A 16,298-nucleotide genomic window follows, 5' to 3' on the forward strand; every position below is an offset into this window, starting at 1 on the left:
AAATCATCTATACTCTGTGGTTTATCGTGTAGTTCTCAATCTAAGTACTTAATTCTGTGGATAATATAAACAACGCCCCATAACCCCAAATCATTTACTGTCATACCTTTTAGGTTAAGTTAATGTTTTTGGCATTGTTTTTGTACTAATTTAAAAATTTAGGTTACAAGAAATTGTCGAAATTATTAAATTATGGTAAGTACTTATTTTTTAAATAATAGAATTAGTGTTATATCAACAGTTAATTTTAGTCGGGAGGAAGTGTAAACATATGCAGCGTAACTCCGGAAGTTAAGCAAGCATTAAAGGAATTTAGATTCAGAAAATCTAATGACACAGCAGCCTTAGTCCGTAAGTATATAAACTTTATAAATTATGATTTTTAAAAAATCGATTATCAACGAGTTTTTAGCGCATTTTTTACGTAAAAAACTAGCGTTTTTTATCCGTCCGTCTATCTGTAGCAGCGATATATTCTCTCGGGAAGCACGTATCGAGCTCACATTTTTTGTATTTAATTCTTGTATAGCTGTAGATCTGCTTGCCAATTTAAAGAAATTGCAATTTCTATTTATGAATCATATTTATCATTTCATAAACCAATTATTATGAGAATTGTCAAGAAATAATGAGGAAAAAATTATTGAATAAATGAAATTATTGATATTTTTCATGGAAACTTTGCTCTGTAAACTAAGATTTTTTTTAAAATTGCTGATTGCTAATGGTAAAAGATGCGCTATAGTCGAGAGTGCGACGATTTCAGTTACTTGTTTTTATATAAAAATAAATTTATAACGAATTGTTCAGTAATATGTTCCTTTAACTTCCCATCCATTCTCAATTTATTTTCAGTTAAAGTTGATAGGGAAAAGCAAGAAATTATTATAGATGAAAAAATTGAGGACATTTCTGTTGATCAGTTACAGGAAACTTTACCTAGCCACCAACCTCGTTATATTATCCTATCATATAGACAAGAACATAAAGACGGAAGAGTTTCTTACCCTTTGTGTTTCATTTTTTTTACACCAAGAGATAGTCACGCGGAATTGCAGATGATGTATGCGGGATCAAAACTAGCCTTACAACAAGAATCTGAACTCACTAGAGGATATGAAATTAGAGAGTTGGAAGATTTAACAGAAGAATGGTTGTTGGAAAAATTGGGAAATTAATAGGTAGGCCTATTATTTACCATTTAAAAATTAAATCAAAAGTAAACATAACAATTTATTTGGTATCTTGAAAAAGTTTTTATTTGAACATTACATATACTTTTTAATAATATTATTTACCATTTTGTTATTTTTTATACACATATGTATACATCAAATTAAGAAATGAAAAATTGATAGTTTCAGAAATTTATGAACAAAATGAGCTTTATTCAATAACATTCTATTACAAATAATCTTTTGTTCTATAACAGAAATTGAAACATTAATTATAAATTATTTTTAATTAATTTAATTAATAAATTTATAATTTTAAATAAGTAATATTTATTAATTAATGAAATAACAGTCAAAATCAATTATTCTGCAATGGCATAAAAATTCCTAATGATATTCAAAACTTTTCCTTGTGGTTTTAAATTAAGTTTAAGTTGAAAAACTCTTACTTATAAGATTAATTTCAATATTCAATATCTATTTGGTCCTATTTTTCTATAGTTGTCTTACTATTTCTAAAGACAACTTCAGGGAACTGAAAAATGTAAAATTCAGGCTTAATTCCCTTTTAAAACTCTAGGCTGTTAATTAGAAACAAAATTTGGTTTTTATTTTTAATATTGGGGACTTTTATTGTATCCTCTATCTGTTAGTTACTTGAATGATCTCACCAGAATATATTATTTCAAGAATCATGGCTGTACTGATAAACAAACAATCTGCCATAGTGAAAATTTTAGAAATTACTTTATACATCTACTACTTAAGTCTTCAAATAATGCCATAATTTGAATGTCTGTTGTTATGTCTAGTTCCTACTTTCTTTCTCTTTGGTTTCCATTATAGCCCAAATCACTTCATAGGTGCACTCTTCTGATTCTAACAAGCCTTCCATCATGTTGGCAATATTCAAAATTTCTGGGTATACAAGTTTTTCATATCTTCCCCTCTGGAGCAGTCTTTCACACTGCAGTAGAGGCATTTAGGAATGTCTTATCTCTGCCTGGTATAAAGCTACCTGTGAAAGCATCCATGGCCTGTGAGTGCTTATGTTAAGAAGTAGTCTGTTGTTTCTTGTTTATTCAGACTTCAATAATAGGGATGAGTCAGCGGGTCCATCGGTCATATGTTCCGTTGTCCGATTTCCCTTGCCTATTGATAATATTTGTTCTTCCATCTTCCTTCGACACTCCGTCGTACATGTCTTTTCTTCTCTTTTAATCGGAGCTCCATAGGAGTCAACCCTGTGATTACCCCTATTCCTTCAGCACCTGTATTAGCCATAAAAGGCAAATTTTTTGTTTGTCAGTATATTCACATTTTTAAATACATATTGTTCATAATTTAAGTGCCACAATTTATAATTCCATGTAATACTTTTTGAATATTTTTTTTGTATATTTAAGTATTGATTTTTTAACATGTACAATATGGATCAATTCATTCACAAAGCAATAAATGATCTTATTAATGAAATCTGATCTCAAACGTTCCTATTCGAATTTAGTTTGATATCAAATTTATATTTAAACGTGTTCTCAGTGATTTGAATTGGCAAATATCAAAATATATTTTTAAATTGTCTAGACAAGGAAATCATATAGAATTTGTTCCTTTTCTGGTTGAAATTAAAAATAAAACTTATTTTGTAATCGTCGAGATTAAGCCTATTTATTAATATTTCATTATATCCATCAATAGTATTATTCAGTCGATTTAAATTATAACATTATTTTGTATCTCATGTACAGGGTGGTTTATTAAAAGATAGATCCATTGATAAGTATGTAATAAGTTACAGTTTTTACTTTGGGTAATGGGTCAATCATTTTTTGAAACACCCTATATAATTATGATTGATTTGTTGAAACGGAAGATTTTTATAGTGATAATTTGAATATTGGGTTGACAGAAATTTAACCCACGAGAACCCAAATAATTGACAAAAACTAGTTGACAAAAATTTTTGTTATTAAACTAATACAAAAAATATTTTTTTTATCTGGCACACTTATCAGAAAGTGGTCGAGTCTGTCGTATCTGATGTCATCACTTTCCCTGTTAATTTCCGTTTATTGGTGGAAACATGGCCCCTTCTGAGCCATGAGAACACAGGCACAGTTTCCAGGGCCTCCTTCTCCAAAGAATCTGTCTGCAATATTGCTACTTGTATTTTTGCAAAACTCCTTAAAGTTCTTTTTTCCATTTGGTATGTTAGCAGAGTTTTTTCTTTTTGCAGAAGAAAAAAAGAGAATTTTTGTGCCACTTAAAATATTATTTTTATATTTAATCCTGTCTGGCTCTTAATCATCAGTTGACGCGAGGAAATTCTGCAAATGCTTCCCATTGCTTTTAATCAATTGACCAGATTCTCCAAACAGTATTAAATCAAACTGCCATTTTTTTATATAATTTGTAGCGTCACTTATGTTAACTTCAACTGTTTCCAAAAACAATGAAGTATTAGACATCATTCCAACAAAATCTCTAAAGGCATGCAAAAAAAAACACAGTATCATACAGCAACAAATCTTTTAAGATTGATTTAGCTGTAGTTTTAACACTGGCTGTGTAGGTGATGCTTTTAAAGATTTCTGTTTGAACCGCTTCTGTAATATATGATTTTCCTTTAGTATTGATATCGTTGGTTATATCTTCTTCAGTAAGACCAATTCTATGCCCATCTGCTAAAACCAATTCCTGCCAGCTGCTAATTGGCAACCAGGAAGCCTATCTATGTTAGAATCATTGTAATTTTCATCCACCAGTAAGAAAACTGGGTTCGGGGGGTTCAATATATATTGAGTCCACTGGTAGTTCATCAGAATATACAATTTGAAGTGATTTCTCTAAAGAAAAGCCGCGTTTGAAAAAAAAATGTGAAAAATTTGCATATTATTTCACATCGAAACTTTGTTGTTGTTTGTAGAGTTGCCATATTAAACTAAACAAGTGCAGGTGTTACGCAAATCGGTATTATCAATAAATTTTCTTATAGAAACATGTTTTTAAATACCACAACACAAAAGTATGAATATTTGTTTCTGGTGAAATGAGAATTTGTACTTATTCGAACCGTATGTCTATTTTTATCGGCACCACCACGAGAAGTTCCATTAACCTGCTGATAAACAGCTATTTGACCGCTATCTGCAAGTTGCCATGAATAAAGAAGACGTTATACACAGCCAAGTACATATATATGCTGCCATCTATCCAATACTTTCTTAAATTTTTTTGAAATTTGCGCATTTGGCAGCACTAGACCTTGATGGGTTGAAAATATTTGTCAACGAATAGTTTTTTTCTTGTTAATGGAAACAAAATATTTTATTTATATCATAAAATAACAAATAAATGCTAATATATTCTAGAATTAGTAAAAAATTGTTCCAGTATTTGTCAATTGAATTAAATTAAAAAATATAGATTGTTAAATGTGAATATTACTTTTTGCTAGCTACGTCACTGATGATAATGTCAATTTTCTAACACAAACATCATTTTTTTATTTTAAACAAATTCTCTTTAAACTTTCATTTCAGTAAATTCTGATCAATGTTATTATTCTATAATTTCAGGATTGCAAATAATAACAAATTTTGTTTTAACAACCTGTATTCAACTTATTTGAGCTGTTTTAAGAGACCTGAAGGTTTCAAAATGATGTTCATTATCTTTTCTACGATAGCTGTTCAAACAGAAAGATACAACATCAATGTTACTACCCAGCCATTTACAATAGAAGAATCAAAGTTTACCATTTCAAGTCAAAAAGATTCGAGTCTTAGATTGGACTCTTCAGATCAACCATCTTCCTAACATACCGTCCATATCAATAAATCTCTTCCAATACCACTAGAATGGAAACATCCAAAATTTCTATCCAAAAAAAAAGAGTCCATGTGGACTGACGGTTTGTTAGATGTTTGCCGTGCGTATTTATGAAATAATGATTGTTCCTCGTATAACTGTTTTCTGAAATTGATATTGGAAGAACTATACATGGCGTGATATAATTTAAAAATTTTTGTGCGTTTCCTTTTAATCTTTCCGGTTAAGTTTAGTCAGTTAAGGTCGAAGTTTTTTACAATTTTGCTAATTCTGCTAGTCTAATTTACAAACTTTGAATTGCATTAGAAGATCTAAGTATAGTATTAATTTAGACAAATATTTAACAATGTTTTTTGTGATAACAAAATATATGAATTGACAAATATTTGAACGAATTTAACAAATATAATACGAGCTTTATATGTATATTTTTTAAAAAATTTGATTAGTCTTTTGTTGGGGGAAGTTTCTAATTGTTAATGATGACCACTTCAGTATTAGTTCTTTTTACAAATTATTTTTATATTGGGATTTTTTTATTAATCTAAATATCGATTTATGTAAGACCTAACAGAATGCTAATTAAAAAAAAGAAAGAAAACGTAGCGTACATTAGATAGGTACCTGAAAATATAAATTTAACTTGTTTGAATATATTTTATATCAATTAATATAAAACTATATTGATGTATAGAAATCTAACAATTTAACTTGCCAAAAAAACTGTTGAATACATTCCAAAGTTAACCAAATACTTGTGTATACAATGTAAGTAAGAAACATAAAAACAGAAATATTATGGAATGCAGTTTTGATAATTAGCATAATAAAACAACTAATACAATTTCTATTCGTATTATTTTCCAAATCCTCCTCCTCCTTTTCAGTATTTCCTAGTAATCACCCAACAGATGTACGAAAGCGATTTTGCACCATTTCGAAAGCGAAAGTCTCCTGCAGATTTTTGACATGTGACTTTTCTACATTAATTTCTTTCTTGATATCGAAAGTGTAAGTGAAATTATGACTCGTGTATAAGGAGGAGTTTAATTGCAATTATTGACAGTATGAGTTTCCGGTGTTGTCAGTTGTATTGCTGTTAAATCGGACAAAGTTGTCACATTTTTTCATTTTTTGTTTGTTATTTATCATAATCACTAACCTTTTATGCTATTTTAAATATTGACGTTAGTGGTCATCGAACAAATTCTTAATATCGAAAGTGTAAGTGGAATTATGACTCGTGTATCAGGAGAAATTGAATTCTAATTATTGACAGCATCAGTTTCCGCTATTGCCAGTTGTATTTCTGTTAAGTCGGGCAATTGTGTCACAATTTTTTGTTTTGTTTGTTATTTTTCATAATCACCAACCTTTTATGCTATTTGAAGTTTTGACGTTGGTAGTCATCGAACAAATTCTTAATATAAAAAATGTAAATGGAATTATGACTCGTGTATCAGGAGAAATTGAATTCTAATCATTGACAGCATCAGTTTCCGGTGTTGCAAGTTTTATTACTGTTAAATCGAACGATTAAGTTACGATTTTTTGTTTTCACGAAGCTGGAGACGAGACAAGTAACAAAAAAGAAATTTCAGTGAATACTAGCCAAAATATTTGTTTTCATTTTTTTTTTATATTATTGGTAATAGAACAGTGGGAATTATTCTTGATGTTAAAAGGTTCTAAGCTGGTTGACATATACCTAATCGACTCCTGTCGAATATGAAGCGAATGACAGTTCTGTTACTTCAGTGCCTAGGCAGTAAAAGGCGATTTCACTGCCGATTTCTATCGACCAATCGGCATTAATGTTTCACTTAACTGCTGATTTCGAAATAAAACATGTTTATTTTCATACACATATATAAAGCTTTCTATTTTTTAACATAATCTCCGTTTAGATCAATGCATTTTTGCATGCGGCACCATCTTGTTTATGCCAGAGTCGTAGAAGTTTGCCGCCGAACCGCGGAGATACCTTGGAACCACTTCTTTCAGCTCTTCGCCGGTTGTAAAATGTATTTTTTCAATTCAAGGAAGAAATTGTATGCACTGGGGGCCAAGTCTGGACTGTGAGACAGTATTCTTTCCAAATTACTCATACACTGCACACAGTTGGAATTGAATGGCTACCAGGGGAACGTTCAATGCACACAAAAAGATAAATTCGCACTAGGCGTGAGAATCAAATGGAAGCTCCATCATTTACGGCTACCAAGACAAGAATAAACGTCGTAGACAACTCGCTGGGGCGGGCACAGGGAGAAAGGGGGTGAAAGTACATTCCAGTCTCGTCAAATCCCCTCTAACAGCATTCCTAGTGTCCTTGGAATTCTTATTTTATGGACAACCTTCGTATAAACTAATTTAATTATAGGTAGGAACCAAGGATCAAGTAGATAGAAGATGTAATGAACGATTTAAGGTAGTTAAGACTGGAAGAGAAATAAAAAAATGTTTTTAAATTCTATTTCAATTAAAATATTTTATATTACAAAATGAATATAAATTATTTATTATATTATAATAGTGCAGTAAATTCTATAATATCTAATAGTAAGTTTAAACAAAACATACAATCACAAACGACAAAAAAAAATTAAAGTACGTTTCCAGCATACCTGGTGGTTTATTGGGGCCAGTTCTTCAAATTATGCATTTCTATTCCTCCAACAAGTCTTTCATCGTCAGAAAAAAAATCGGCATAATATCGAGAACCGAATTCCCAACTGTCTTTGTATTTGTTTTTTTTTGTTTTTATAAATTAACGAACATTTCTTGATTTACGGTCGAGCTGGCCGTCAATTCTCAGTTGGAAATTAAAACGTATATCATTCTGGAACAAATAGGGAAACATTAGGGATTTCGGTTCTGAAAAACATTTTCTATAAGAGTAAAAATGTTTCCAACACAACATTCAATCACTGTTATCAAGTGATTCGACCAAAAAAGATTTAATCAATATTCAATAAAAAAAATATTATCACCCAAAAGTAGATTCGATTACGTTCAAATATTTTGTACTAAGAAAATATTTTTATCAGAGTAAAAAATGCACCATTTATATAGTTTTCAGAATCAAAGTTTAGTACAGTCATTTTAAATTTTATTAAAAAATAATCTAAAGCTTTATGACAATGCTCCACTCTACTACGAATATGGCTTCACAGAGATTAAACACCCACCTTATAGCCCTGATTTGGTTTCGTCCGACTACTTTTTGATCGCAAAGCTAAAGACCGAGTTAGGCAGTAAAAGATTAACAGCGACGTTTAAATTATAATGATATAGAAGCTTTAGTCAAATATTCTAAGAAATGTGTGGAAATAAAGGAAGAATGAATATCTGCAAAGCTACATTCGTCTATGGTAGCTATGTAGCTTCCCAGAGATTAAACACCCACCATATAACCCTGATCTGGTCCTGCCAGACTATTTATTTGTTTGCAAAGCTGAAAACCGAGTTAAGGGATGAAATATTTAACAGCGACGATTAAATTATAATGCGATAGAAGCTTTAGTAAGACATTCTAAGAATTGTGTGGAAATAAAAGGAAAATATATATCTGTGAAGCCACATTCCTGTACAGTAGCCTTGGAAAGCGAATCGGTGTAGACTGGAGCATTGTCAGGAAGCATTTGTATTCGAAAATAATCTTTATAGGTATCGGAACTTGTTACAAAATACGTGTGGGCTTGGATAATAGATAAAATAAATTATCAATAAAGACCCAACGATAATTGATCGGCTAGAGAGAAGAAACAGGACAAAATAAAAGTTAAACTCTGGAAAAGGATATGGAATTTTTTACCAGGGACATAAAAGCATGGAATGAGTAGTTCAAAAATAACATGGAGTTTCAAATTGACGAAAAAACACAAAAACTACTAAACCATTGGTTGAAATTGAACTAACAAGACTATTATTAGTGATTTCTTTCATCAAGTCGATTTATGAATGTTAGTTTGTCATTAACATCTCTAATTATTGTTCCAGTTATAGTATGAATGTCTCTATCATTTATTCAAAACAATGCAATAGAGTCTTTTATACCACCCCATATTTGGTACAATGTGCATTTATAGAAAAATATTTTCAATATTATGTGTCCCTTGGAAAAGTTTTTACTCTTATATTCGTAAATACAAAAATACAAAGACAAATTCTTGTGGAATCTTAAATTGTTATAAAACCCAAACAACATTACATGAGAGACCAGTAATATAAGTTAGAAAGACATACTGGCGAATAGTTGCACATTTAGTTTTGATTGTCATAAGAAATAAATTTTTGAGCCTGTTTGATTTTCTCATTCTACTCACAAAACATAACAACTGGGTAATAGTGTGGATTTACCAAACATATTAATTATATATGATGAGTCTGTAATTTGGAATAAATTTGATTTGTTTGATTAACCACATACCTTAACAGAACAGTAGTTAATTCTGTATAAAAATATATGTCAGATATTATATTAGTTTAGTGCAACAAACTTCAGTGAAGTCTTAAAATTTAATAGAAAAAACCTTGTAACTACTAATCTTATCGTTAGCACATAAACAGCAGTCTTGATAACAAAACCTGTGTAAATACTAGATAAAAAAATATAATTTGTAAAAATAAATAGTTTGAAGTACAGAGAGGCTCAAAGTTGTAAAAGTAACAAATAGAGGAAAGGTTGAATCGAAATAATAAGTTCTAAATTATAAACCACATTAAAATGAGTTGGAATCAATAACACCATCTACCTCATTTGATATTATACAAGGAAACCTAATAATGCCAAATTTTGTTTGTTACTTAAATTTTTATTTCGACAAATATAAAAAAGTGCTTGTTCCGAAGGTTTCAAAATTTTAAAGCAGCTATCATTATCTGAGATATGTCATAATTGCATTTTGTAAAATTACTCATAATACAAATGATGCCCTGTTAAATCATTTTTGAATCAGTCTTACAAGATTTATAAAGTACTGACTAGAAAAAAAAATGGATGCTATCAAAAATATCTAAGGTGTCTAGAAACAAAAACCACCAAGTTTTTTCAAAGTTAAGTTTGATATTGTTTCTTATAGAATTTTCCATTCTAAATTCAGTACAATTGTCATTTTGTAGCTACATCCTAGTGTATTTAAAAGACTTGAGGTTTAGTTGCAATATCTGCCAAATCTAAAGGCAGTTATGCCATTTTCAGTTTCAAAATCTGCCAAATCCAAATTGGCCTATAGCAGCGCCTAGTTTTATCACGAGACTACCCTCAGTCCTCTACGCGTTGTTTACCCTTTATTTTGCACAGGGTTTTCAAATTGATTGAGAAAGATTTGAAACAGAAGGACACTATTTTTAAGCCAGAAGAATATGAAAAGGTTCTGTTGAAACATGGAACCATTCACCAAGTTGTAGTCACTGACCCAGTTTGTATTTCACCAATTTGCAGTTCAAAACAGTTTTGGTTTGCACTTTAATAATGTTGGTAATAGACATTAATTCATTAATTTTAGGTTTTGTTGATGATATAAAATTTACAAACAGCACAATAGAATCTCAAAAAGGTTTGTATGTAGAAAATTGTGATGTAAAGTATACCCCTTCAACCAGCACTTGAGAATGTAATTAAATGTCACTCAAATTGGCTTTACTTTCTTGAAACCTTGTATTTTAAAGAAAATTTTGGAATAAAAAAGTTTAGTTTTTGATTTTTTTGAATATGTAGTCAGTGTGAATTATACCAAATCATTTTAATGAGCTGTTAAATTGGCAGCTTTTAACCTTGTTTCCCGATATAGCAATGGTATCAATTGCATATGGGGACGAACTATCTATCTAATCAACTGAGGATATTTTTAGTATTTAAAATGAACATTATCCATAACAGTTTACTCAATAAACTAGAACAACAGTGAAGACTAGAAAATTCAATCAATATGATTTAGTAGGGATAAGACATCTTTAGTCAAAATATTAAGATTTTTTTGAGAAAATTATTCTTCATTTAAAAAAGAGTAACAAAGCTTTTATTAATTACTTGTTTTCAAGTTTCGTCATGCTAGATTCCAAAAAATTATCACATACAGTTAATAAAACTATTAATTAAATATAAGATAAGCATAGTCAATTTTATCAGCCTAAGACAGTAGAAACAAAACAAATCATTCTTATGTATATTATAAATAATAATGTCCAATAATTAAAAAACCAAACAATACAAAATGTTCTCATGTGTGTTCAATATGGAAACTTTCTAGAGCTATAACATACCCGTAGAGGTAGTAGAAAAAGCTTAATAAGTAGAAAGCCAATTTGATCCATCCTTCTCTTTGACACCTTGTAAGTACATCTGCATTCATGATACTTGTGGGATCATATATACCATAACCTGACATCACAGGTCTTGTGCGATATCTGTTGATGTGGTAGGCTATTAAGGGAATGTTCAGGAATAAGGAGAACCATTCTCCAGAAGCAGCAAAAAGAATATTGAAAATTAAATGAAGTAAATATTCCGGTAATACTAGCTGTAAATGAAAATATACTTAAAACTCATAATTAAAACACTGTAAAATAGAAACTACCAATGAGCCGTTACAAAGCTCTAATTGAAATTACATTATTTAATAATTAAATTATAGTAAATATCATAACCTCACATTATTGATTCTTTGATTTTATTTAAATCATGAGCAATCTTTCCTCAATAAAAACTTGTTTTAAAGCACATTTTAATATAATTCATACTAATCAAGTTAAATGAGACTTACCGGGTTTAGACTATTACATTGATCAATTGGATTTTTATAATCAGTTTTTAGTTCATCAAAAGCTATTACGTGGAAGAGAGAAAAGAATATTAAAAATGCATCTACAACAAGAGCAATTATATATGCAAATGCTGGAAAATTAAATGCCATTTTTTAATTCTCTAAACTCCAAATAAATTATTGAATGACTATTTTTTTTTAATTCAATAACCCCGTAGGTTATGGTTTACCATTGACATTACGATGACAATTGAAAATTAATATTCGAAGCGGTGTGAAGTAGTTGCAAGATTTGCTTAGATCATAGATATATATGTTAAAAAACAATACTACAACGGGACTACTTGATTTAAGTGTACACTAAAGGTAGTCTCCATATCGAATATTACCCCCTATAAAATTTATTTTAGAGTTAATAATTGAAGGTTTAGTCGTAATTTAATTATAGACAAGATTCATTTAGAGTAAGTTCTAAAAGTAATGAACCACATTAGGTTATAATTTATATTTTATCTGTACTAACTTTTTCAATCACAGAAGATTTTGAATTGTAAAATTATAAGTATTATCTATATGTAAATCTAAACCATCGTATTGGCACTTTTGTTATGATCTTAATAAATTTTAAAATGCTCCTTTACCGTAAATATTTTATCAAAAATTACGGACATATGGATTAAGATTCATCTACAAACGCTATCTTCACGTTAATGAGTTATTGACACATCAATCACTCATTTTGACAATTGCAGTGTCAGTTCAATGTATTGTAAATAAATACATTTTAGTTTATTTAAGTAGCTACAACAAATGTTGACAATAAAATGACATTAGCAGAGTTTTTTGGTTGCACATGCCTAGCCTTCGGGCCACCATTTACAATGTTCGTGTTTACAATTGCACATGATCCTATACGAATTATTATCCTGGTTGCTGCAGCATTTTTCTGGTTAGTCTCGCTACTTTTATCATCGATTGTGTGGGTTGCATTAATTCCTATTAAAACGTATCTCCAGTTTGCGATATTCTATACAGTATTATTTCAAGAAATCTTCAGATTCGCTATTTATAAAATACTTCGAAGAGCAGAGTATGGTTTAAAGAAAATTACAGAAAATAGTACCACTTTAACTGAAAATAAACACATATTGGCTTACGTGAGTGGCTTAGGATTTGGAATTATGAGTGGAGCTTTTTCCCTAATAAATATATTAGCTGATGCAGTCGGACCAGGAACTATGGGATTGAAGGCAGGAAAGGAAACCTTTTTCTTAACGAGCTCAGCAATTGGTTTATGTTTTATTCTATTAAATACTTTTTGGAGTGTCATATTTTTTAATGCGTGCGATAATAGAAACTATATAAATTTGGGTTATGTTATTCTGTCACATTTATTAGCTTCATATTTAACATTATTGAATAGTCAATACAATTATTGGGAATGTATTACTACTTTGTACATATTAATGATTTTCACTGGTTGTTTTGCTCTAAAAATTGCGGGGGGAACAATCCATTCATTAACAAATGGGTTGAAATTCAAAGCAACAATTTAAATTATTAATTTACTATATAGAATTACTGTCCAATGGACAAATTTTAACATCAATAGCCAGATATTTATTGTACTGTATCAAATTTCTAGAATATTGTAATAACAGATTTATAATGCATACATTAAACAAGACTTTTTAGATTTGGAAGTGCTTATTGCTACTAAAATGTTTTTTTAAACTATATTTTGGTACTTTTCCATTTATATAATATTTATTGTTGTTTAAAATCTTGTAATAATGTAAAAAACGAAAATATATATTTCTCTTAGCCAAAATAATGTTTGTTTTTATTAATCTCATTTTAATATACTTCCTAAGAAAGGAGGCAGTATCTCTACAAATGTTACTTTTGAGATAATGCAGATTTTAGTAAACACCATGAAAATATTTATCAATTCTGGAACTTTTTGACTTTGTTGTAGTTCTTATGCTTATCATTGAATTAGTTCATATTATTATAAAATATTTCATTAAATTTTGATCAAAATGGCGGTTACTGCTTTTAAACAATGTATATGAGGTCTGGCTATTAAATAACGAGACTGGTTACGAAAAAGGGTTTTATTATAAAAATTATTGTGCATTCGAATGCTTCCCTTCATTATACTTCCTTACCCTTACCACACACCTTTTTTTGTTACTTTTGGTCACTGTTTCCAGAGTGAAACAGTCACAGGGTGACTTGGGTACTAGTCATCTTCAGTGCTCTCTCGGTCCTCATTAAACCGCTTACACCACTCAAAAACATGCGCACGAGATAGAGAATTGTCCCCATAGGCCTCTTGCAGCAATTTATGGCACTCAGTTCGAGTTTTTTCAAATTTAACGAGATTGAGATTGATACGTTGCTCATAGTTTTCGACACTACTGCACAAATGCTATAATAGTGACGGAAACGTGTTTTGTGACGTGCATAGACAAGATATCTACACACCCAACGCACTACTCGTTTTTTACCCCACCCGTCTAGGGCGCCCACCGAAATAATGAAAGTAAAATAGGGTTAAATCGATGAATCATAAATTTATTCTATTATTATCATATGATTATCCATATGTTGTTTAAAATAGAAAAATCAAAATCTATAGTTTTGTTTTTACTACATACTCACATAACTAACATTATTCGATAGAAAAAAATTGGACACATATTTTGTAATATCACCTGCGTTAATCAACTTTTTATATAAAACTTGTCGAGTGATCCTGGTATACCATAGATTCTGTATGTAAGGAAATGGAAATTTGCTGTGTTTACATTATTTTAATGAAGTTTTTGACGTAGCATAGTCTTGTTAAAGTTCAAAATTTCTAGCATCGTGGTAAACAAACATTCCTCAATTAAATTTGTGGTTCCTGGATCTATTCGAGCAAGTTGTAACTTCATTTTTCGTTTCCTCTTGCTGTAGGTATGAGAATAAATAGTTTTTCAGGTGTTTTCAAAGAAGTATTAATACACCGAGACACTACGTATCACTTATAAGTTAAAAAAGATATTCCATAACACAAAACACTAAATAATGTCGTTAAGTGTTTACAAGCTTCCTATATATTGACGTCAGTACACCGCCATGTTGGTAAAGAGCGTTATAGCGGCAAGTTTAAACCGAAAATGTAAAAACTTTACTTTAAATGTGATAATTATATGAAAATTTATTATTATAATTTGGAATGTCAAATTAGACAAATTTTTCAAGTTTTGTCAAATATCTATTCGACTTCAATCGCCTTCCTCGTTCTTATCAACAGCTTGTTTTTGAGTTTTGATGTATAGTCTACAATTATTTTTTATATTAATTATTTTCCTTGTTTATAGTGCGCGGCAGATTGTGTGTGTGAAATCAAATTTCAAGGACATCGATATTTATAAAGTACCGGGTGTCGCAATAAGAATGGCTCTCGGCCATATCTTGGGAACCGTTCATAATACAGCTTCGGGAAAAAAATTTGTTAAAAAGTGACTTCGAGAAAAACCTGGAAATTATTTACAGAGTTGTAGGTACACCGCCAGAGGGCGTAATTAAATACCAAAATTATAAAATGAATTATTCACAAATTTTGCCTAATTAAGATGCATTTAAACTATGATTATCGCATCCTTCAAGAAATTCAGCGTTTTGATTTGATTTTACAAGTTTTAGTCTATCTCTTCAAATAAGAGGTGGGGGGAAGCGGGAACTTTATTATGAAAAAACCCATGGAAGTTTAGCTCTACTTAACCTATCTATGCAAACTTAGTCTTTTTAAAGAGAGCTCCTTTGTACCAATGTAAGAGTTAAAATTTCAAAACAACCTAATGAGTAACGTATACGCTAGAGGGCGCTATTTATTTTTTTAAATCTAGCTATCCTCGAAAAATGTTAAATGGAAACATGCAGTTTTAATTGAGAAATATAAAAGTGGACCAAATTAGCAACAGAATATCGAAAACCGCATGTCGATATCTTTTTCGTATTACGAGATATTCTAAGAAATGTGTAAATTCCCTAACGCAGTTTCCCGGTGACAGCATAAGTAATATTGACATAATAATTGGAACTATTATTAATATAACAAGGAAAGACAATTTTGAGTAGTCAAAAAATGTTAAAATCCTTTCAGTCAATCCGGAGTAATTTATGTTTAAACGAGAATGCTTAAAATTTACACATTTTTTAGGATGCTTCGAAATTATAACTCTTACATTGGTAGAAAGGAGCTCTCTTCAAAAAAACTAAGTTTGCATAGATAGGTTAAGTAGAACTGGACTTCTCTTCAAAGAAGTAGACTTCTTCTTTGAAGAGAAGAAACTTGTAAAATCAAATATGCGCTGAATTTCTTGAAGAATACGATAATCATAGTTTAAATGCATCTTAATTAGGCAAAATTTGTAAATAATTCATTTTATAATTTTTGGTATTTAATTACGCCCTCTAGCGGTGGACCTACAACTCTGTAAATAATTTCCAGGTTTTCTCAAGGTCACTT

The 16,298-nt window shown here is 30.1% G+C and overlaps 3 protein-coding genes across 3 annotated transcripts; 2 read left to right on the forward strand and 1 right to left on the reverse strand.

Annotated features, from left to right (window-relative positions):
- The first annotated feature begins 66 nt into the window (after positions 1-66).
- LOC130901803 (glia maturation factor beta) lies at positions 67-5,853 on the forward strand. The gene is made up of 3 exons (XM_057813408.1): positions 67-195; positions 252-351; positions 856-5,853. Exons 1-3 carry the CDS (start codon positions 193-195, stop codon positions 1,176-1,178), a joined length of 426 nt encoding a protein of 141 aa, XP_057669391.1. The 5' UTR covers positions 67-192; the 3' UTR covers positions 1,179-5,853.
- Positions 5,854-7,472: 1,619 nt separating this feature from the next.
- On the reverse strand, positions 7,473-12,028 carry LOC130901917 (protein cornichon). The gene is made up of 3 exons (XM_057813605.1): positions 11,777-12,028; positions 11,277-11,533; positions 7,473-7,851 (listed from the first exon to the last, which is right to left on the reverse strand). Exons 1-3 carry the CDS (start codon positions 11,924-11,926, stop codon positions 7,824-7,826), a joined length of 435 nt encoding a protein of 144 aa, XP_057669588.1. The 5' UTR covers positions 11,927-12,028; the 3' UTR covers positions 7,473-7,823.
- A 481-nt stretch (positions 12,029-12,509) lies between these two features.
- Positions 12,510-13,610, forward strand: LOC130901030 (gamma-secretase subunit Aph-1). The gene has a single exon (XM_057812095.1). It carries the CDS (start codon positions 12,601-12,603, stop codon positions 13,330-13,332), a length of 732 nt encoding a protein of 243 aa, XP_057668078.1. The 5' UTR covers positions 12,510-12,600; the 3' UTR covers positions 13,333-13,610.
- Positions 13,611-16,298: the final 2,688 nt, after the last annotated feature.

This window comes from Diorhabda carinulata, chromosome X (assembly GCF_026250575.1).
Source record: "Diorhabda carinulata isolate Delta chromosome X, icDioCari1.1, whole genome shotgun sequence".
Taxonomy (NCBI): Eukaryota; Metazoa; Arthropoda; class Insecta; order Coleoptera; family Chrysomelidae; genus Diorhabda; species Diorhabda carinulata.

Excerpts from the sequence above, each read along its gene's own strand:
- LOC130901803 (XM_057813408.1), top strand. Across the intron at positions 352-855 it reads TGACACAGCAGCCTTAGTCC|TTAAAGTTGATAGGGAAAAG; the intron begins GTAAGTATATAA and ends ATTTATTTTCAG.
- LOC130901917 (XM_057813605.1), bottom strand. The coding sequence starts at position 11,926 with ATGGCATTTAATTTTCCAGCATTTGCATATATAATTGCTCTTGTTGTA. Across the intron at positions 11,534-11,776 it reads AATGTAATAGTCTAAACCCG|CTAGTATTACCGGAATATTT; the intron begins GTAAGTCTCATT and ends TTTCATTTACAG. Across the intron at positions 7,852-11,276 it reads TTTTTCTACTACCTCTACGG|AATGATATACGTTTTAATTT; the intron begins GTATGTTATAGC and ends TATTTGTTCCAG.
- LOC130901030 (XM_057812095.1), top strand. The coding sequence starts at position 12,601 with ATGACATTAGCAGAGTTTTTTGGTTGCACATGCCTAGCCTTCGGGCCA.